Source organism: Gymnoscopelus braueri (genome assembly GCF_963280865.1).
Source record: "Gymnoscopelus braueri genome assembly, chromosome: 2".
Classification (NCBI taxonomy): domain Eukaryota; kingdom Metazoa; phylum Chordata; class Actinopteri; order Myctophiformes; family Myctophidae; genus Gymnoscopelus; species Gymnoscopelus braueri.
The window spans coordinates 40,382,276-40,405,761 of record NC_137604.1 but is presented as its reverse complement, the minus strand read 5'-3'; the positions used below and the strand labels follow the sequence as shown (position 1 = coordinate 40,405,761).

General features: G+C 44.3%; 1 protein-coding gene across 3 annotated transcripts in view; it reads right to left on the bottom strand.

Moving 5' to 3' along the window:
* cntln (centlein, centrosomal protein) overlaps window positions 1-23,486 on the bottom strand; it is a 152,562-nt gene that overhangs the window by 91,733 nt on the left and 37,343 nt on the right. For 2 of the 3 annotated variants that reach the window (XM_080454439.1, XM_080454440.1), the window contains exons 9-11: window positions 22,134-22,295; window positions 14,206-14,331; window positions 4,081-4,202 (exon numbers count right to left, since the gene is read on the bottom strand). In XM_080454439.1, coding sequence (XP_080310565.1) covers window positions 4,081-4,202; window positions 14,206-14,331; window positions 22,134-22,295 — 410 coding nt within the window. The remainder of the gene's footprint in view (window positions 1-4,080; window positions 4,203-14,205; window positions 14,332-22,133; window positions 22,296-23,486) is intronic. The other variant, XM_080454441.1, reaches the window with a different exon arrangement.

Sequence of the window (23,486 nt, the reverse complement as noted above, 5' to 3'; positions counted from 1 at the left end):
TCAATGAAAAGGGCACGGTTGCCTATTCACTTCCTGTGTAGATCCTGTATGGATATTTGGATGCATTTCCTGTGATGTATGCCTCACCACATAGTGATAAATGTGCTATGCATTTAAGTTTGACATCAGCCATCTCTCGTGAAAGTGAGATCAACAACAACCTTAGCAGGGAGCCCAGCCCATAGGCTGTTCCCGGATCTTTTATTTGCTTGGGAATATCCTCTGTGGGAATTTGTCATTATGACCTTAATGATAATATTTTCACCAGGTACAACGCTCCTCTGATAACCTGTGAACATGTACAATGGCGAAATGAATGGTGTGGACTCCACCCCCAGCCACACACACATCCACCCACTTCTTTCTCTTATTCTCGTCTGTTTTTTGTATACCCACTGTCTCAGACACAAGCTGCTGAATTGAGCTGAGCTGAGCGAAGTCGAGCCTAGAGTGGAGAATAAGCAAGCGTGCTCTTGCTCTACTCCTCTCGTCTTTTCTCCTCTCCTCCTCTCTTCACTCGCTCCCACTTTCACACGGGCTCACGTTGCACTGCTGTTTTCTTTAATTAACCCAGAGAGAAAACAGCTGACGGGGTCAACACTTTGCTCCCGGGAGAGGGACGCAGAAAGTAGGAAAAAAGATGGGAGAGAGAGAGAAAGAGAGCGGTTCATGTTAATGACACTTTGCAGGCACTGTTGCCCTTTCTGTGTGATCACCCCCCCCCCTCCAGTGCATAAGCGGGGATCAGAACAGGAAACAGTTCTTTCTCTCCTCCACAGGCCTTCTCAGACACCTTACACGCCCCCCTCAGGACCTGACACCTTCAGTCTCCTGCTCTCACATCCTAATGAACACTCGGGGAATGGAGAAAGTCACAGCAAAGGAACACACAGTCACACACACGTAGACACCCCCCACACCCACACACACACACACACACACACACACACACTTGACTAGAGGTCTTCACGGGTCCACTCAAACTCACTCCTGAGCTGATCCAGGTACGAAATTTTTACTTGTCTCACGTGTGGGTGTCGAATCCATTATAATTGCAACCGGTCTCTGGTAAGTAAATCTGAATTGATTTACAAGTATGGACCTATGAGGCCTAAAGGAGTAGTTCAGCCAAAATATTACTTATTGTCTACGCCAAGCTGAAGGCATGGCCGAGACGATGTTTTGCACCCTGTTCGTCCATCCGTCCGTCCGTCCGTCCGTGAACAGCTAATCTCCGGTACCGTTGGCCCGATCGCAGCGAAACTGTGCAAACACACTCCCTGGATGCCAGAGCAGAACCTCTGCCCCAAAATTTTCACATGGGCCTGTTATAGCGCCACCAGGAGGCTGATTTTTGCTAAACACATTTTGTGATAGTACTCCTACAGATTTTGTCCAAACATCACGCAAATCGGTACACAGTATCTCTATAGTCATTAAACGAAACAGGTCTTTCAGATTTCTCATATTCCATCCTGATTGGCTAAGATTGGTTTCCAAAGTTTGCAGGGGTGCTCAGTTTTAAACAAAATGCCTCAAATCATGAACACAGTGTGCAATTTCCGTGAAATTTTGCACGCACATTCCCACTAGGCCGAGGAAGAGATGTCACTTAAAATGTTCTAATCAGCCTCACGGTGGCGCTGTAACAGGCCGATTCGTGTTTTTTTTTACCTAAAACTGCACCGATCTGTGTAAAACTTTGTATGCGCACTCCCTAGAGGCCAAGGGAAAACTTTTCACATCTGCCTTTTATAGCGCCACAAGGAGGCCGACTTATGTAAAACAATTTGTTTTACATTACTCCTTCAGATTTTATCCACATTTCATGCAAATTGGTAAACATGATCTCTAATAGTCATGTGATAAAGACGGATCTGTTTGATTTTTCATATTCCATCTTGAATGGCTAAGATTGACCTCTAAAGTTTGCACGAGTGATCAGTTTTGAACAAAATGCCTCAAATCATGAACGCAGCGTCCGATTGCGGTGAAATTTTGCATGCACATACATACTATGTTGAGGAACAAATGCCACCCTTTTAACATTGCCCTATTATAGCGCTACATATATTATATATATAGCGCTATATATATTACTATATATTATTCCTATAAATTTTGTCCAAACATCACGCAACACTTACCAGTAATTTGTGTTGGAATTAAGTTCTAAAAACCATATAGTGTGTTCTCGTATATTCCGTGACACGAGTTAAAATAAATAAAGCTTTCACAGCTTTCAAGTTACTTTTTGTGTGGCTTTTCGTGAACGTCATATCCCCTATAAATATCTTAATCCTGTAATCAGAATAATGTAGTTGTTTATTAACAGATTTGAGTTAATTAGCCTAATATACAGTACATAAGCGACATCTTAAATTTGTATGCCTTTGTCGGTAGCCCATACTACTCTGCAATGCTTGATTATTATGGCAGGTTTCTTCAGTTCTTTGCTATGGCTGGGTGCAAATGCTGTGTCGGTTCGGATTGGGCCTAGGCCTGTTAGGGTCTGTTTAATCTGAGTTCCCAGAAGTTTTTCGCCTCGCATACAAACGGGAGCTGCGAGGAACTTCTGGGCCAAAGCCCTGGTATTTGTGGGCGGGATGTAACTTACGCTCAGAATCTGAGCGGACACGCCTCTTACCGGTCTACTCGTCTAAAAAGTCCGACGAGAGGTAAACAGCAGTACACAACAATGGCGGCCGCAATTTCTCAAGGGGAAATTGCTTCCCGTCGCTCCTATTTACATGTAAGACCCACTGCATGTGGATCCCGCCCCCTTTTCTTTATTGGCTGTTGATTTGAATCAGAAATCAGTGGCCGCGCCCCTGCTGTCCAGGCTTTGAGCCGAAGCCTCCCAGACTAGGGTCTGTTAGGTAAGGACACTGGTCTAATCGTCCCCGGACCGGGTTTAAAAACGTAATATACAGTATATACTTATGCATATCTGGTACAATAACAAAGATCCATTTCTGAACAGGTCCAACTTTATGGACGTGTGAAGACCTCAAACACACACACATTTGGTGCTAAGCCCCCCACCCAAACTGACTGGGCTTAAAACCCTGGGACTTTTTTCAAAAGGAAAAACAGTGAAGATATTTTCTCTCTCTCTCTCTCTCCCAGATGCAACGAGAAAGAGAGAAAGGAACGGTGGGCCCTGTGAGTATTTGGAGGTGGTTTTCAGAGGGGTTGTAGCGTTTCAGTAGGGCTTTAAACATAAGGACAGGAGAGTTATGTGCTTTTAACCATCCCCTGACTCACCGACTGCTTGGCAGAACAGGCTACCACAGCTGTGTGTGTGTGTGTGTGTGTGTGTGTGTGTGTGTGTGTGTGTGTGTGTGTGTGTGTGGTGTGTGTGTGTGTGTGTGTGTGCGTATTTACAGGTCCTCTGTGCTTTGTGAGCGTGTGCCTGTCTGAACTCCGAGGACCTCCTGTGTTCTCTGTCTGTAAGCACACAGCGGTTTAACTCTCCCATATGTCTGGTGAACTCATAAGTCCACTCTGTGACTGCATTGCACGTGCACTCGCAGGTCCTGTATATTGCATTCATGTTATTTTGCAACCCAAAGACCCTGTGTGTGTGTGTGTGTGTGTGTGTGTGTGTGTGTGTGTGTGTGTGTGTGTGTGTGTGTGTGTGTGTGTGTGTGTGTGTGTGTGTGTGTGTGTGTGTGTGTGTGTGTGTGTGTGTGTGTGTGTGTGTGTGTGCGTGCGTGCGTGCGTGCGTGCGTGCGTGCGTGCGTGCGTGCGTGCGTGCGTGCGTGCGTGCGTGCGTGCGTGCGTGCGTGCGTGCGTGCGTGCGTGCGTGCGTGCGTGCGTGCGTGCGTGCGTGCGTGCGTGCGTGCGTGCGTGCGTGCGTGCGTGCGTGCGTGCGTGCGTGCGTGCGTTGAGCGTGTAATGTATTTTATACATCAGCTCACAGGTCACTGTGTGGTGTGTTAATACCTCTGTCCTCACAGGCCTCATGTAATGTTCTAACATCAGTTGTCCATGTACCCACAGTGTGAGTCACTGCTGTCAGTGTACTTACAGTCCGTGTACCCACAGTGGGTGAGTCACTGCTGTCAGTGTACTTACAGTCCATGTGCCTCCTCAGCCTCTCTCAGCTGGTCCCTGACGGCCCGGTAGTTGGTCTGAATCAGACGCAAGCGCTCGTGACGTTTCTCGTGTGCCCTCCTCAGCGCCTCGTTCTCCTCGGTCTGGGAGGCACAGAAAACACAGATACAGGATGGCTTTTTATGTTTTATAAGAATGGGCTGCTGCATACTTCTTCCAGAAACAAAAGGTCGGTGAGGTACTGTGATAAGAACAAATGACGTCACTGCAGAGAAAACTAACAGAAGCATAGCCTCGCCGAAATTCGTTTTTGGCATTTCTTGCAGTAAACAGGTAACATTAACAGGGATTGGGAACAAAGTACCAAAATCCAAAGGGGATTTAGGGACTTTCTTAGGATTTGAATGTTGAATGAGCTATTAACAGATATCAATATAAATGTAATCAAAGTGTACATAAACAATCTATCCCCATTAGTATGGTTAAATACTGTATGTGTACAGTCATTCCATAGTGGGGAATATACAATCTATAATTATAAACTGTAAAAATGTAACAGTATTTAGTATCTACTACAGCAAGTGATAAATTACAGAATATTAATCCATGATTGTATTATATATATAAAGTACATAGCTCGATCGCATTTCAGTATATAATTTGCACAATGCACATAAAAACATAAAAATCTGTAGAGACGATAAATTATTAATTTTAATTATAACATTTTTCAATCATGTATTTCATGTAGTTTTTCACTCTATATTTTGTCATGTATTTACGATAGACCATATGGATTATTAATAACACCAAAGCTTATTTGATCTCATCTGCCCTTTTCTCACCTCCTCAAACAGTACATCACCTAATCTTATCCTGTCTTCTCTTCTTTTGTCATCTTGTCCAGCCTGTGGAGTCAACAGCCATAACATGGCATGGTGTAACATGCACCAGGATCAAGGTTCTCTATTACTGGAGATCTAACATCTTTGGTCTGACAGAATACCAGCGGGTTCATGTCGTTCTCTCTCTTTGGCTCTTGCTCTCTCGTTTCCTCTCCTCTTTATGACAAGAGCTTCTCCTCTGACCGAGGGCAACTGAGACATCATTACAGAGTGACATTTACATGACCGGGCCATAGGGGCCAGAGAGGGGCGGGCAGTGCCTGCGCACACTCACACACGGAGGAAGGCACGTGGAGACTTACACAGCAACCAACAAAGCATGTGTGCGCACGCACGGAGACACACACACTTCACTTTAACTCTTTTTCAAAAGCCAGTGGAAAACCTCCATCGTAAGGTTCCCACCGTGTGCGTGTGTGACACACACATGCACGCACACACACACACAGCAGCCATCCTAACTGGACCCAGAGAGGCTGCCAGACACATGTAGTGCTGACGGTAATGGGAGGTTGTGTTGACACTGTTGTTGTTGTTGACAGCTATTAAAACACAGCAAGACTGGACTCTTACTTTAAAAAGAACATATATTATGGACTGTCCTGACAGGAGTGTGCACGAACATGCACACACACACACACACACACACACACACACACACACACACACGCACACCCACCAACCTGCTCCTCTCCATTATTTTGTGACAAGGAGAGACAGAAAAGCAGAGACAAAAAGTTTTTTAAAAAAAAGGTAAGAAGAGAGGAGGAGACAAGAGGAAAACAAACAAAAAAGAGGAAAAGAGAAAGACAAAAAAAAAAAAAAAAGAAAAGGAGAGAGAGTTAGTGAGTGAGAGAAAGAGCGGAGTGAAAGGATGGAGAAAATGTGTCTGTGGGGGGGGGGGGGCAGAGTGAGAGGAACAGTGCAGGGCAGGTTTCTGCTTGAGTGGCCAGGGCTGGAAGATGCTTGTTTACTGCTGCTATGACACGGCTGCCCTGCAGAGAGGGAAATGCGAGCCCTCAGCCCTGTTATTATTAACAAGGACAAAGAGAACAGAGGAGAGGAGAGCACACACACGTCAGCCAGCTACACACACACACGCACCGAAGACACAGGCACTCACGTACACAATCTGCCAATGTGACAAGTATGGATTTTTGGCCGTGCTGCTAGTGGTGGTATATTCACAAAGGACATCTGCAACACATCCTTAGCACCCGTCAACAGCCCCTCTCCTCACCTTCACCCCACAAACAGGGTCCTCTAATGAAAGAGGTGGGGGGGGGGGGGGGGGGGGGCGGCCTGTGAAACCAGGGGCCGATGGGATGAGGACGAGGGTAGGGAACATCCAAGAGGGGCTGACTTGATTGATTGCAGAGGGGGGTGGGGGGCTGAGGCTGGTGCGAGTGGCAGGGCATTAGCCACATCATGGCTTTGCCGGGTCTGCTTATGGAAGCAGCTCTACTCTTCCCATCCCTCCAACTCCCAGCCAACCCCCTGGGTAGGCTTGGCTGCGGCCATCAGGCCACAGGCCCTTGCCCACGGCGATCGATACACACCCTTATACCCTGGCTGCCATACAAACACACACACACACGCACGCACACACATCTGTGAAGGTTTTCAAGCTGAAAAATAATTACGCTACTGCTGCAGCCACTACCAGTGCTGTTTACTTGAAAATCTGTAGGAGAGAAGGTGGGGGACAAACCCACACACACACACATACAAACAAACACACATGACACTCACAGACAGACAGGGCCATTATGGCGAGAAGTGTTTATTTGTCTACCACTGCTGTTAGCTGGAGAGGTCAGCGTGTCAACAGTATGAAAGGCTGGCATTGGCCAATTTCCAAGTCATTCTGTTGGAAAGAGTTGGACAGGATCAAGTGGACAACAACAGACCAGGAGGACGGAGTGGAGGAGAGAGCAGAGAACAGAGGAGTGATGGAGGTGATGGTTTCTTTACTGGTGTCTGTCAGGAGGGGTAGCACACTGGAACCGTTACGTTCAAAATGAAAACCCCAATCATTAAGATGGATATTGTGTGCATGAGTAATAATATGTTCATCTTGAATACTGTTTAGTGGTGGTAGTAGTGCTTTTTCTCCCCAACGTAGTTGTTATGCCAATTGATTCATCCCCACACACATTTCTGTGTATTGTCACTGCTGTGTATTGTCCTACTGGCTTACCTGCCAGTGAGGAGCCCCCACCGGAAAGACCTAGAGCCTTTGTCCTACTCCTCCCGCCCAACACTCCCCCTGACAGGTGCCACCCGAGCACATAGGAGTGAGTGTAGTGACAAATATCACCCTCCCCACCCGGCTTCTTTCCTCCATGGGACAATTATGTTCATATAGGGCCAATTAAGTTTGTATATAGACGCTTGACAAAGCCGGATGCACGCAGTGAATTGGAACCCCCATACTCTGCGATGGGTGGTGGGTAGCTACTTTACCACAGCGCCACCCGAGCGGCCTTTTTTTTTTTTTTTTATGTTTTGTGTTGCAATTTGTTTTAAATTCAGCATAGGTAATAGGGCAGTTATAAAAATAACATATACAGTACAATGCCCTTTTTTCCTTTTTTTCCTCCTACATAAAAATACAAACAATACAGTACAAATGCAAAACAATTCACGCCCTCCTTTTCTTGCAATTTTTAAAGCAGGTCTTCTAAGGGAAATGTGACATGGGCATTGATTACGGAAAAGATTATAACTGCAGTATTATTGATTAATTGTACTTCTTAAAGGTTTGACTATTTTCAGCCCAAGGTTAACACCTATACAAAAATAAAATGTCCCTGCCTGGTGGCTCAGCCAGTTAGTGCACAGACCATGTGTTCCCTGCGAGTCAAATCTTACTCCCGGTCTTGTCTCACAAGACCGGGAGTCTCTTTTCGCTGTACCCATGGTTTCCTGACTCTACACTGAAAATCTTGAAAAGTACGCTCCTCTGAGTGCAGGTCTCTCGCTAGGCCGAGTCATAGCCAGTTGGATTGAAATTTAAAACATCTGACTGATGCATCTTGATGACATGAATCCAGAGAGAATGTGTACCAAGTGTCTTGCATGACTTTTGGGCAACATTTGTAGGAGTAATAGGCACTCATTGTCTACTTGGTATCCTATAGATTCAATACATATTATAGTATAGTATAGATTATTATTTTGACTGATAGTTCTTACCTGTGATCCTAGTTTACTGAGGCAGTCTCTCTGCATTTAATGTATGTGATTACCTTGCTTATTGCAAGTCGCTCTGGATTAGAGCATCTGCTAAATGCCTAAATTGTAATTAGTAAAAAGTATGTTTTGAAGAAAACACAAAATGGTGGAAAATCTAGTGTGCCACAAATGGGCGGGGTCTATATGGGGAGTGTCATGATCCAAGGAACACAGAGTGAAAAATAACTTCATTGTATGACCAAAGGTTCAAGAATTATACGGCAAAACGTGAAGCGGGCGCCACCATGAGGCAGATTTGAAAGATTTGGGGTGGCACTTCTTCCTTGGCCTACTGGCAATGTGCGTGCAAAGACACACAGACGGACGTACGTCGTACGGATAGGAGCGAAAACATAGTCTCCGGCCTGTTATAGATAATAAAATTTACCAATATTGTGTTTATTAATTGTAGAAATTAAAACATAGTACATTATCAACTATAGCTTGTGTCAACCCTACTAACATTAGATTAAAACATTATTCCAGAACCAAGAGTTGATGTATGCAAAACGTTACACCTCTTTCACTAATACCCTCTGTAGAAATTGACCAGAAATGTAAGTTGCCAAACACTGTCTTTTTATGCGCACACAAACACAACATATTTGTCAAACACCTCTAAACTGCTTTGAGGTGTAAATGGCCACCATTTAACTAAGACACTCATGCGCGTCGTCGGAGTGTTAGCATCACGCTTGTCTGTGAGTGATGTAATTTAGACACTCGAGATCTGACAACAAAAGGGTGTCTAAAGTGTTCACGCGACGGATGCGCGAGGAAAGATGACCTCCCCACAATCACCTTGTCACTAGGCTGAACTGAAAGATGGACAGAATTTGAGGATGAAAGTAAACGTGCAGTAGATAGAAGGAAGGCGAAGAGGTACGGTCTTTACACACCGACAGCCCAATCTCTGTCTCAGGACAGAAATAAAGAACTGCACAACAGAATAAAGGAAGTCAGGATTTGAGAGATGATAGGACAAATGTGAGCTGTAGATCATGAATAATGGACTCTCTTCTTTCCTCTAGTCTTCTCTCCTCTCCCCTAGTCTTCTCTCCTCTCTCCTAGTCTCCTCTCCTCCCAGGCCACTGTGTCACTGTGTCTGTGATGCTTTAATGGCCACCTCTCTCTCTCTCATTGTGTTTCTGTGTGTAACGTGTTTGGGTCTCAGCGGAAATATTGCAGGAGCAAACGATACTTAAACTTTGTTGCAGGCGTTCAGAATAACCTGCAGATGGCACAGAATTAAACCAGTGGTAGAGTGGTTGGGAATGGTCAGAAATCAGGGTGGGAGCGAGAGGCCATGACACAATCCAAGCACCCTTTCTTTGACAAACGCGAGGTGACAATCAAAATCTCCTCCATGTGGGACGTGCAGCGAGAACCTCCCTAGGGAGACGCTCGGGGGGGCATCCGTACTAGATACCCGAACCACCTAAGCTCGCTCCTTTCCAAGTCAAGGAGCAGCGGTTCTACTCTGAGTCTCTCACGGATGAATGAACTTCTCATCCTACCTCAAAGGGAGAGGCCGGCCACCCAGCTGAGAAAACTCATTTCAGCCGCTTGTATCCACAATCTTATTCGTTTGGTCATGACCCATAACTTCATGAAATCAAATAATAAATGTTTAGAGTCCAGAGACAATGTGTACCAATTTGTGTGAGTTTTGGACCAAAAATGTAGGCATAGTAGCAAAGAGCGTCTTTTGCAACAAAACAAAAAAGCGAAGTGGCAACATTTGTATAGGCGGAAAGAGGCGTGGACTATATGGAGAGTTGCTTCATGATCCAAGGAATCCACAGGAAATGTTTTTGAATGTACAACCTACGGTTCAAGAGTAAGGCCTAAACGTGAATCAGTCTGTTATAGCACCACCATGGGCCGATTGGAGTACTTGGCCTACTGGGATGCAAAGTTTCACGCCGATCAGATTAGTCTAGTAGTGCCGGAGATTAGCTCGCTCACAGAGAGATGGACGGACGGACAGACAGGAGGGAAAACATAGACAATGGCCGCGTTTCCCAAAGAGATTCGTAGAGATGCTGCGTTGAGCATCTGCGCAGGTTCTACGACGGGTCTTACATGTGTCCACACAGTCTGCGCAGTACCCTAGCAGGCACGTAGATTTCAGCTCATGCGTTGCCTCCGCAGCTTGCGTAAGAGCCTCCTACACAGCTGAGACTCGGTGAACCCTCATTAGTAGCAGTGTTGCCAGATTGGGCTATTTTAAAACTCATTGGGCTGGAATAAATAGCCTTGGACGGGCACATCAAATTTGGGCTTGTTAAGTTAAAAACAAGCCCAAATGTAATTATTAAATTAAATCAAATTAAAATTTAAAATTAACATATTTGGCGGGTTATTATTAGCCTCGATCATGTCACCAGACTACGCATAATTAAAGAAATAACCGAATTAAGGAGGGCTGTTTATTGAATTGGGCTGGTTTTAAGTTGTGCTTGAGCTGGAAACTGTCCATCAGATCTGGCAACCCTGATTAGTAGCAGCTGGTTGTACCCAACGTGCAATCGCTTCCCACGTCCACGGCGTTGCGTGTCTGCTAAAACTACATTTGGGAGACAGAATGGCGTATCCTACTCTCCTCCTACTTCTGCGAGAGGCGTAGCCCTGCAGTGCTCTCCTACGGAGCAGTTTGTTACTAGCGACCTGGGGCGGTAGTAACACCCATCGTAGCGAAATAGATCTATGAAAAGATCTCTCACTCTCTCACTCTCTCACTCACTCACACACACACACACACACACACACACACACACACACACACACACACACACACACACACACACACACACACACACACACACACACACACACACACACACACACAAAAATATTAAGCAAGCCAAGTTAACTAAAGGACGTAAGACCCCAGTTCCCCTCACAAAGTGACAGCTGACGTCTGCAAGATATAAATGTATATGAAAAAAAAAAGAATTACCAAAAGTAACAGCTTTCAGTATGGGTCGTCCACTAGCCTAGCGGTCTAGGCGCATGTCACACAATATGGGAATCCATCAAGATAGCTGTCGCGGGTTCGACTCTAGTACCGACGACCTTACTGTGTCTCTCTCCCCTTTTCCTGTCAGTCTATTGTCCTGTCCAAATAAAGGCAAAAAAGCCCCTAAATATATATTTTTAAAAAAGGACGCAGAATGTCCCATTTCCCAAGTTTAATATGTATAAATATATTTTTTTAAATAGCAGATTGCAAGCTCACAACGCCTCTTAAGCTTGTAGATGTAATTTAATGCATAAATATATTCAAACGTTGTATTTAGAGTGGACTGCTTCAGGACATCTGACAGTTGGCTGTCACCTTTTATGAGATGATCTAATTTGCTAAAATTTACAAATACCGGATTCATGCACATATAGTTAAGCAGTGAGGTGGGATTGAACCCGAAGCTCCCACTTGTCAGCACGACACGTTACCAGTCATGCCAATAAGCCTGACCAGCGCAGCAGTTCCTCCTATAACAGGCTGCGCTGCTTGGTCCTCTATGCATGAACCCGATACCCGAAGTTTACAAATTGTACTCTCACGGATGATCCGATCGTCTGATAAAAATATTAAGCATATGGCAAGTTAACTAAAGGTATATAAATGATGCTGAGCTAAACATGTTTCCTAAATTTCGAAGTTTTATAGTTAAACGTTATGATGAAAGTCCCCAGTTCCTCTCACAAAGTGACAGCTGTTGCGCTCGCCATTTTTATGAATGGTTAAAAAATATTTTGAAACTAGCAGATCTACAAGCTCACAACGCTTCACAAGCTTGTAGATCTGCTATTTTCAAAAGATTTTAATACATATTAAATTTGGGAAATGGGACATTCTGCATACCTTTACTTTTGGTATTTTAAGTATATTTAATTTACTTGCATAATGGGGACACTTTAGTGTTTTATTTAACTTGCAGATGTCAACTCACCACTGTAATTTCATTCATAAATATATTATTCAAAAGTTGTATTTGGAGTGGACTGCTTCAGGACATCTGACAGATGGCTCTGGTATTTTTATGATCCATTTCACTTTCGCAAAGGGTGTTTAAACTGCAGTGTAGCGTATGACAGCCCTACGTAGTTTACGTCGGCTTTACGTAGACTTCGTCCAGGAGGTCTTTACGTCTATGCTGTCTCGCGAATGTAGTTTTAGCACACACGTAATGAGAACCTACGACGATGGTGCCTCCTGAAGCCAGTTTAGATGCCACGTAGAGCACACACAGCTGCCACTAATGAAGATAGATCGTGGCGGGGTTGCTACTGCGCAGGTGCGTGGAGGCTCTCACGCAGCTTCTAGGCTGCGTCTGAGCTCAAAGTCGTTTGGGAAACCTGGCCAATAACCGTTAATTCACAGAACAAAGATGTGATTGGGTGGATTTATGACCTACTACAGGCAATGGTGTTCCCTGGCCTGACTTATTCTATAGATATGGCCAAATATATATAGACTTGTGTACTTAATTTGATTATTGTGTAATTTGGACGATTGTATTTCTGGGTATCCTTCTGGTCTTTATTGTCTAGCCTTTTTATTGACGTAACCAATGACCACCTCTAGTGGTCTCTCAATTCTATACATTTCCTATGGAAATGTACCTGAACCATCCCCTTTTCCACAGCTGAGGGTTATTGAGCTAATGGTACCTATAGATATACAGGTATATTGGCTTAATTTTGTGGTGGTTTTCTTTCTGCTTGCCCAGAAGAAGGCCTAAGTGAGGCCGAAACATGTTGTTTGTTGTTTTTAACCTGTTCAATGAGGAACTAGGCCTACATTAAAGCTTTTTAAACTTTTTTGAAGAGTGCCGTCAGGACAGGGATGGTGCGTTGGTGCATATGCTCTGGAGCTGTCCTAAAATCCAGGTCTGCTATACCTGAGATTGGAGAGGATAGCAGGACTGAACATCCCCTTCTCCCCCAGGCTGTGTATTCTGGGGGACCCTGACACTTTGAGGAACTTTTCTCCTTCTTTAGCTGAATGGATTCTGACTGCCATCATGTTAGGTAGGAGGCTATTGGTCTAGGACTGGAAAGCCACGTCTGCACCGGCGGCATCCTTGTGGTACACTTCTCTTGGGCAACTGGCCGCTTACGAGCAAAGTAACGAGAAAAGTATGATCTAAAATGGGGACATTATGATTTAGACGTGTCGGGGCTCTGATGGCGTTTCCAGCTCTAATTAGGCTACAACTATAGGATAAGGTATTAGATAATATTGTCTGGGGTTTTGGCTGAGATGGAATGCTGTAAGCTTCTGTGCACTTTGCATTTGTCGCTTCTATTGGTTTGTATGTTTTGTTTTTGTGTGAGTATTTTTTTTTATGTGTTTGGTGCTGTCTGTTTCTGTATCTGTGTATGTGCATCTGTGTGTTTGTCTAACAGGTTGTTGTAGTGGAAGGTCACAAAAGAGGCAGTGGCAATGGTTCCGCAATTGAGCCACTTTTTTTCTTAGACGCCAACAAGCGCCACAGCAGCCACACACCCACCCACTTACCCTCCATTTTCTAACAATTCTCTCAGCAATCATAGAGAGAGGTAGTGGCTGTGTCCATTAGGCCTCGGAGTGGTTGACCGCTCTATTAGCTGGACACTACTGTATCATTGGATGTTCTGATCACTGCTCACACGCTGACACACTGATCAGCAGTTATAAAAAACTACTCGAAATCCTTCTAGTTTGACTTGTACAGTAACTCTCTGTGATCATTCATTCAGGATGACAGGGATGTTCTACCATTGGTATTCACAGTTTTGCTGAAATGCAGATGTAAAATATTTGTTTGTGCTATACATAGAGCAAGGTATGACAATCAACATTAAACTTCGCGGGGAGAGGTGGAGTTGGAGAGAGAGGGGAAACAAGAAGTAGGGGAGAGTGAGAGAGACACAGACAGTGAGAGAGTTAGAGACAGATAGAAAGAAAGAGTTAGGGTGTGTCTGTATGTAGATTCAGGCCAGTCAGATGAGTTACCTTCAACTGAAGCAACTCCTCTAAGTCCCGAATCCTTTCTTCCCCAACTCTTCCTCCTCTCCTTCCTAGGACCGGCTCTGCGCTGCCGGCTGGGGACAGAGACCTGGACCGCTGCACAGGTGCACCCTGGGAGTTGCAGGCAGAGAGAAAATGGCAGAACAGGGAGTTTAGCTCTCGAACACACTTCGACCGCATGAACAGACGGGGAAATGTGGTGCAACAATTAGCATGTGCGGGAACGCTCACTGAATGCCAACACCACAATTATACATGTTCATATCACTCCCCTCTCACCTTGAGTCAAACACTCACACACACACAAACAAACATGCTATCAGAGGAATAAGAAAATACAGGAGCAGGAGGTTGGTGTGTGTGTGTGTGTGTGTGTGTGTGTGTGTGTGTGTGTGTGTGTGTGTGTGTGTGTGTGTGTGTGTGTGTGTGTTTTGTGGGATGAAGTTGGAAGGAGATCCAGAACAGCAGCGCAGAGTTACACAAGTTGTGCTTCTTCTCTTTAAGTTTGTGTGTGTGCGTGTGCGTGTGTGTGTGTGTAGGTGGGGGGTTCTTAGTGAGCAGAGAAAGCGAGAGAGAGAGAAACAGAGACAGAGAGAGAGTGGAGGAGAGAAGAGGAGAGAGCGCCAAAGGTTTCTCCCTGCGACTGGCTAATGAGTGTGTTCATTTCCATTTACATTGTTTCTTTGACAATAATGATGTCCCATTAGGGGAGACTAAAGGGGCTATAGATTGTGGAATGTGCCGGGCTTCATTACAAGAGGTGGGCAGGGAGGCTGCTCTAATTGCTCTACCAGGGGCCCCCAGGTTACACTTGATAGGACAACTGGAAGAATCGCCGACCGTGGGGGGTGAGGAGGTGGAGGGAGGGAGGGAGGGGGAGGCATTCGCTATCGCCAACCCTCCTCTGTTTAAATAAATAAAAAAACGAACGAAAGAACGAACGTCTGAGCATCGTGCGCTGGGGCCCCGCGCCACGGAGGAAGCAGTGGGAACAATATGCTAGCAGAATATGAATATGAGAGGATGGGAGGCCCCCCGTGGTGCCAGGCAGGCCTGACCAGATGGCAGGCTAAAATCTGCCATGCGACTAAACGCACAACGCCGGTGCTCAGGCTGGAGTGCACGAGGAGTGCTGGGGGGAGGAGGGAAGAGGAGGAGGAGAAGGAGTGTGGGAGTTTATGAGAGAGGATGGTGCGTCAACCAGTTTGAAGAAACATCAGCCAAAGTGACTTTGAAGTGCCTTCCAGGACTTAAGGTTGTGCCCTCGATAACGCATATAGGCCTATTATTATTTATAACTATTTCCCACACACTTCCCCTAACCAGATGCATATTTGACAAATGTTTCTACTGTATGTTAGCTGCACTAGACTCATTTAAACTGGGATTTGCATTATCAGAGAAACGAGCCCTAGCATTTTGACCTGTCAGTGTGCCATGCATCCTCGCGTGTATATGCTCGAGGGTGCGCGTGTATAGTACATCCAAGAAAGTGTGTGCGTGTGCACGTGTCTTGAAATGTGTGTGTACTTTTCAAGTGTGTGGGTGCGCATCGAACTCTGTCGGTGCGCTTATAAGTGTGTGCGTGTGTGTGTGTGTGTGTGTGTGTGTGTGTGTGTGTGTGTGTGTGTGTGTGTGTGTGTGTGTGTGTGTGTGTGTGTGTTCTGGAGCATGCTCTGCCCACGAGCTACGGTTGACTCCAGTGACCCGGTGCCCTGCTCTGCCACGGTGCCCACGCGGGTGCCAACCGTCTGCTGCAGCTCAGCCTTAACCACTCTGTGCCACTAATTAGCAGATTGATCTGCATATTTCTGATGGCTGGGCTGGCTAAGCGGCTCACACACTCAGCCCACTGTGTGCATGTGGGGAGGAGAGGAAAACATCTTGTTTGTAGATAGTCCACTGAGCTCAGACCAGTGGCAGTGTAATCCTTACAGTCTCTCCAGTAGAATTGCTTCACAATGGATGCCGCGATTATTTCACAATCTTTTAATTGCCATGTTTTTGGCACTTAAAGTCAGACATGGAAGAAGGCCAGGGGTTGAAAGCATTCTAAATTAACCTGAAAAAAGGCCTTTTGCTTTTGGGTTAGCCCTTAGCACCCATTCCACTAGATGGGTGAAGCAGCATAGCTTAGTTCAAAATAAATCCAAATGAACTAAAAAGACTGGAATTGAGAGCAGGTAAATCACCAACTAACAAGTCTGACACACAGGTTTGTGATAGATTCTCAATAAAAAGATTTGAAATAGTTGCCCATTGAAGGTGCAGTGCTTGGACCATCATCTTAAAGGACCACTGGTGGTATTGCACATTTAATCCATTGACTTTGAGTCACGGTATACTTAACATTAGTGCTGATGATTTTTAAAAGCATACCATACCCATTGTTGTTTTTTGTACGTTTTTTTGCCATTGGTTTTCATTCATGTCAGGACAAATCTACTTTGAGACACGTGGAACTTGATATACTATTACGTCATCCAACTTCAACACAGTGTTTCTGTTACCTTTCTATTTTGTCAATGTTATATTATTATTGTATTTTAAAGCAGCTGATAGATGATTGATTTGAATAGCTGAGCTGAAAATAGTTGAATAATATTATAATATAATTATTTTACGAACAGAATTCATCCATGACTTCTTCACAGTGAAGGAAATATCAACCTGGAGAAGCAGATAATTTTAAGGTGGGTTTATCCCCGGAGAGTTTAGAAATAAAACGGGTAAATATTCTAAAATAACATGTCATACTGTTTGTTTTACATTGTAAAACATACATACAGGCCAGGGAACAAACTTTTACACTGTAAAACATACAAGGAACAAAATTAACACCCGCCAACGGTGTGTATAGCCTCTTTGGCTATTAATAAAATCAGGAGCCAACTTCCTGCATCTTTTTCTTGTAAAAAAATAAATAGCTTAGGTTGTCAGTTTGTGATTTTGCCTAATAGTGCTACTTCTCTGATGTAGTGCAGCAGTTTATATACGTGATGTGTGTGTCCCTGCACACGTGTGAGCGTGTGGACGTGCGTGCGTTTGTAGCATGTAATGACAAATCAAACTGGAATATTCAAGCCATCTCACCGGAAGAGTTACCCTCCCGGAACCCATTAAAACCGGGAAAGCATCTGTGTCATTTTAGATTTTAACCACTTTAACCATATTTTATACTTTGGCTATTCAAAAATAGCAGATATAGCGCAGCACGAAGTAACGCGCTATGTGCTTGAAGCTATTTTTTTTTATCTTGAGAAATCATATTCAATATATTTTTTAAAGCAAACATTTTTAACTCAAATCTTTGCTTCTGGGGGTCCCTGGAACAAAATATTTTGAGATGGGGGTCTGCAGCCAAATACAAATTTGGGGGTCCTTGACATGAAAAAGTTTTGAGCACCACTGACATAGCAACATATGTTTTTCAGAAAACTGTTCATTTGTAGAATCGGCCTCAGGTCTTAATAGGTTAAATGAGTGCATCCATACTAATTTAGCTTTAAGCTAATCTTAACACAGTTAAGTGTTAAGTTAAATGTATCTGAAAACAGTCAGGGAGCAGAAGAGAAACTATTGTATGCCTGTGTGTGTGTGTGTGTGTGTGTGTGTGTGTGTGTGTGTGTGTGTGTGTGTGTGTGTGTGTGTGTGTGTGTGTGTGTGTGTGTGTGTGATGTTATGCTGTGCTGTGCTGTGCTGAAGGAGCAGAGATGACCCAGGGACAGTGATAGATGACTGGGTTCTGGTGCAGATGCTCTCCATGGTCTAGTTGGACGTCTGTCTGCCGTCTGCTTCCCTGCCACAGGTCCAGAGGACGCACCAATGTGCCTCTGACTGTGTGTGTGTGTGTGTGTGTGTGTGTGTGTGTGTGTGTGTGTGTGTGTGTGTGTGTGTGTGTGTGTGTGTGTGTGTGTGTGTGTGTGTGTGTGTGTGTGTGTGTGCATGCGTACGTGCATATGTACTGTACAGTAGGTCTGCATTCAGAATATGAGTGTGTCTGTGTTCAAAGCAAGCCTGCATGCAAGGTTTTGTATCAGTACATTGTTGCTAATGGGCTGGCAGACAGGCCGGCCTGTGCAATGAAAAGCTGAGACTGGGTAGGCCGCAAAAGAGGACAAAAAATATGAAAAGATGGTTCCCACCTGCACATCAAAACACAACAAAACACACATAGAAGGAGCAGGTGGGTGAGAGAAGGACACACTGAGTGAATGAGAGAAAGAGAGAGAGAGAGAGAGAGAGAGTATACAGTATTTAAACTAAAAATGTTTTTAAAGATCTAAAAAAGAAATCGGGAGAAAAAGAGAGTAGACATGAGGGAGAGGATGTGAGAGGCATGAAAGGCAAGAGAGAGTTAATTCAGTATTTGTGGTCTGAGTGTGTTTATGAGGAAAACTGTAATGAACTCAAGGGTCACTGTCACCGTCTCTCTCTCTCTCGCTCTCTCTCGCTCTCTCTCTCTCTCGCTCTCTCTCTCTCGCTCTCTCTCTCTCTCGCTCTCTCTCGTCCAAGTGAAAGGGGTCTCAGCTGTCATCAATGGGTCTCTTTATGACCGTGTCATGTGTTGCATCTGGAGCTCTCAAAGCACGACTTGTTCAGGTTTCCCACTGAATGGGGAATATTGTGTGTGTACAGTACACATACACACACACACACACACACAGCTCTGGGGCCCACGACACATACACACAAACGCACTGGCACAGACACAGAAAGGCAAACACACAACATAAACATACACTACGATTCAAAAGAAGCTCGTCTTTTTTCTAAGATGCACAAATCCAGGGGACAGTTCCAAATAAAAGACTAATGTAAGAGACATTGTGTTAGGGAGGTGAGAGGCCAGCACTTCCGTTAAACACAGCTCAGATGCGGTGTGTTGCTGAGCATAATGGAGCTACCACTTACTGACATCAGGGTGACTAAAACACTGATGGTGACCTAGAGAGCAGAATGCTGTCTGAATACTGGCCAGCAGTACAACTGTGTGCCTGCATGTGTGCCTGCGTGTGCCTGCGTGTGTGCGTGCGTGCGTGCGTGCGTGCGTGCGTGCGTGCGTGCGTGCGTGCGTGCATGCGTGCGTAAAATAAACCTGAGTTAAATAAGGTTTCAGATCTGGCAGCAATACAACAGTGAGTATACAAGTAAAATTAATAGAAGTATCAAAGCCTGTATCACTACGGAAAAACGTAATACATCACTACGGACAAACGTAACGCATATTGGTATGGCAGTGCGCGCGCTGTGTGTGTGTGTGTGTGTGTGTGTGTGTGTGTGTGTGTGTGTGTGTGTGTGTGTGTGTGTGTGTGTGTGTGTGTGTGTGTGTGTGTGTGTGTGTGTGTGTGTGTGCGTGCGTGCGTGCGTATGCGTGTGCATGTGTGTGTATTTCCTGAGGCAAACATGATAAGACCTGCAGCAAAGACAAACGCTTCAAATAATTCATCAATCCTCTTCATATTTCTTGCAGAAAAATATGTCATTCTAACTTCTATGTCTATGTCTAAGGTCTAAAGTGCCGAAGGAGAAGCACCATTCTCTGGGGCTGTAATGCACGGCTACGGCCCCATTCAAATTATGTGTATTTTTTGTACGATTTAGACAGAGAGTGAGCGAGCGGCCATTTATAAACATGTCCTGCCAAAGTTATGAGAGGAGTATTGAGAAGATCAAAAGAGTTCTTGTCCTTTTGTGTGTGATTTTTGCTCCTAATGTATTGCTGAAGCGGTAAATTAGCCAGTGCCTGAGCCCCAGGCATGCGTGAAACCCACAGCACACGCCAGCCCTGCTCACAGCAGGGAGGGGTCATCTGTATGCCTGGATGTGACTGTGTACCTGTGATTGTGTGTGTGTGTAGTCTGTGTGTGTGAGTGAGAAAGAGAGAAAGATTGTGTGTGTGTGTGTGTGTGTGTGTGTGTGTGTGTGTGTGTGTGTGTGTGTGTGTGTGTGTGTGTGTGTGTGTGTGTGTGTGTGTGTGTGCGCAATGGCTGGCAGAAGCTGGGTCAGATAAATCACATGAGTCTCAGCAGCCCACTGCCCCCTGTAGCCCTGTCTCTTCAGCTCTGATGAGCTAACATAAACAGCTAACATATCTGAGATCTGCACTCGCCTCATGACCAGACCGCTACAAAAACAGTTACAAAGTGACTCAAGTCAACTGACCGAAAAAACAACACCTCAGAATATATTCTGATCTTAAAAAGGTAGGGTAAGTGATATTTCGGTTAAAACAAAAAGTTTTTAGTTAAAAGGTTAAAGCTCTATATTCTGATAGTAATCATTGCTATAGTGTTTGTTCAGTTCTTACAGGGTCTCCCTCTCTACAGCTTTTTAATAAACAAAAAATACATTTTCAGGTACAGTAGGTGACACATTTTCAGCCAATCAGGAGAGTACCCATTTATCAGCCACTGTAAATGTTTTATAATGTTCCAGTTCCAATTGTGTCTGCTCATTTATTTGTGTCATCACTTCCAATTTTACTTATTTGATCTGTATCCTGACTGAGTTCTCTATCCTGATTGGCTAAAATTGGTATCCCGACCTGAAAATGCACTTTCTGTTTAATAAAGAACTAATCTCTCAAGAACAGATTCAGAGCTACGCTACTGAATCTGTCGAGAGCCCCGTTCAGAACGTGTGCGCGTTAGCTTACAAGAGGGCGTGCCTTCAGATCAGGAAGCAGGCCGGGCTTTACCCAATCAAATGTAGTGGGCGGGATTTACTGTCTGTGCGCTCCCTTCCCACTGAAAACAAACCGAAACTCATTTAACAATAGCGTCCTTGGAGCAGACAAAACCACGGAAAGATATTCACATTTTAACTTGCTCTTTCATCATAGAAACAAGTGGGCTTATAACCAAAACGATCCATGTTCTCTGGGAGAAGTGGTGTTAGTGTTCTGTGTAGAAATATTGTTAGTGGGAATGAAAACATAAGCGCACCACCGGAAGTGGAGCGCTGAGGGCAGACCAAAACCCCGGTTTCCTTGCGCACGGGTGCTCCATTCAGCTCGGCCCAGAGCCAAGTGAAAGAATAAAAAACAGCAGAGGGCGCTGTTTTTCCTTTTTATTTGGCGATGGGTTCCCAGATTGATAAAGAACCAACACTCTATATAGCAATGAGTACTATCAGAATATAGAACTATTCAATACTTATTTTAACCATAGAAAATCACTTTCCCTACTATTTCTTCTTAAAGGTTTCATGACGTTCAGTTTTACCACACATTTAAAGTCTTTGTCATGGTCCTTCAAACATGTATAAAAAGTTAACAAAAAATTCCACTCCATTGATCCATGGCAGGTGTTTTTCTCTCACATTTCTAAAGCCTTTTCAACTGCAATGAAAAAATAAATCTTTGCCTGCGGGTGGCGCTGTTGAGGGATTTTGCCTGTCAATCATCGCCTCTGCTCCGCCCCCCCAAAGGAAAGGATAGGGGAGGGGAGGGGCTAGGAGGAGAGTGGGCGGGATTAATCGGCTGTGACATCACTGCCGAAGGGCCAAGCTCAGATTACTTTTCAGCCTAATTATTCAGAAAACCCCAGACCACAGAAAATCCACTGAATGTTCAAAGTTCAGATTTTTTGGGTGTAATTGAGGTCATAAAACCCCCCAAAAAAACATAAAAAATAAGAAAAGTGAAAATGAATGTCATAGAACCTTTAATTTCCCAGTTTATTTTGTCAATTTGACCAGGAACATGCAGTGGGACCTCTTCACCGTAAAATCCTTAGTGTTAATTAATAAATATCCCAAGTTACGGTGAGTTACATTAACACTGATCATTTTCCCTCCCTTTGTCTTGCGGTGTTTGATCATGTATTTATTATTCCAATCCTACCACAGTGAAGCCAAATACTAAACTACTTAATGTGGAATTGCTTTATTCTATTCGAATCCAGCTGTACCTGCTGTTTCCCAGTGACAGGATTCCTAGTGGAAGCGGGCCTCGGGTCTCTGTCCACCGACCGGTGCTGTGACTCTGGGATGGGGCCTGAGACTGGGACCGAGGCTGGGTCACAACTGGGGCTGGGAGTCAGGATCGGGGCTTCAGCCGGCTCAGCCAACTCCTGATAGATAAGACGGCCAGGATAGCAGACATGTGACATAAATGGAAAGAGAGAAAGAGAGAGAAATAGAGAAACAGAGAGAGAGAGAGAGGCAGAGGGAAGCAGAGTGAGACACAAGTATGCTTTAACAGGGGATTGATTTAAGTCTGAGAGTGTGTACAAATGGAACCAAATGGATATGATAGGGTACATATCTCAGAGTTAAAGGAGTTTGCCAAATTTCAACCTAAATCCCATTCTTCTGATGTGAGTAGATCATATACACGAACATGTATAGAGTGTGTAGTTCTCCTGTGATATGCAAATGTGTGAGCCTGAAAAGCATTGTTTCGTAATGACACGACTCGTACCCCTGATTACGTAAAACACAAAGCATTTGACGTCACAGACGTACACTTTATGGGAGAAAATACAAAGACCACATAGGATTTCTTTTTTTCCGTACATCAAAACAGTGGGATTCCGTTTGAAGACATACTGACATACTTCAATTGAACAAATGTTATTTTTGATATCATCTTTCACTGGTATGTTTTTCACAATGACCATTCCACATAAAGGTGCTTTTTGATGACTTCTCAAAACACTATTAAAAACTAATTGGATTCACGAGTGTCTGCCCTAGACACTCACGCCAAAATGACGTACAGTAGGCACTAAAAATGTACCGGAAATATATTAATTTATATATTTTAATGTTAATAAATAGTTTCTGACAACTTGTTTTTGCATGCGTTCCAAAATATCCTCAGGTGCTAGGACCCAGCAGCATTCCTTTTTGAGCAGTACTTCCGAATAGACAAACGCTGTAATGACAACAGAGCTACAAGAGGTGTCACCAAAAAGACTACTAAAATGAGTGTTTCACAGTATGTGACTTAGGTTGAAAACTAACAAAATGTGCTTTTAACTTAAAAAACGTTACCGTACAACATGGAACATTACTGCATGATTGCACAATATCATTATCATAACCCGCCCACATGCATGATCCTAATGTCATTCGTGGGGGAGAAATTTCTGTTTTTGTTTATTTTCTATTTATTTTAGTGACACCACTGTTTCAGGTGAAAATGTGTGAGTGTAGAATGCACTTAATAAACGCTGTGAAACTTTGAGGGTAGTGAGGGTGAAGGTAGTCAGTCCACTGAACTTCACATTCGCATGGCTTTAATAAGTCATTCCATGTCC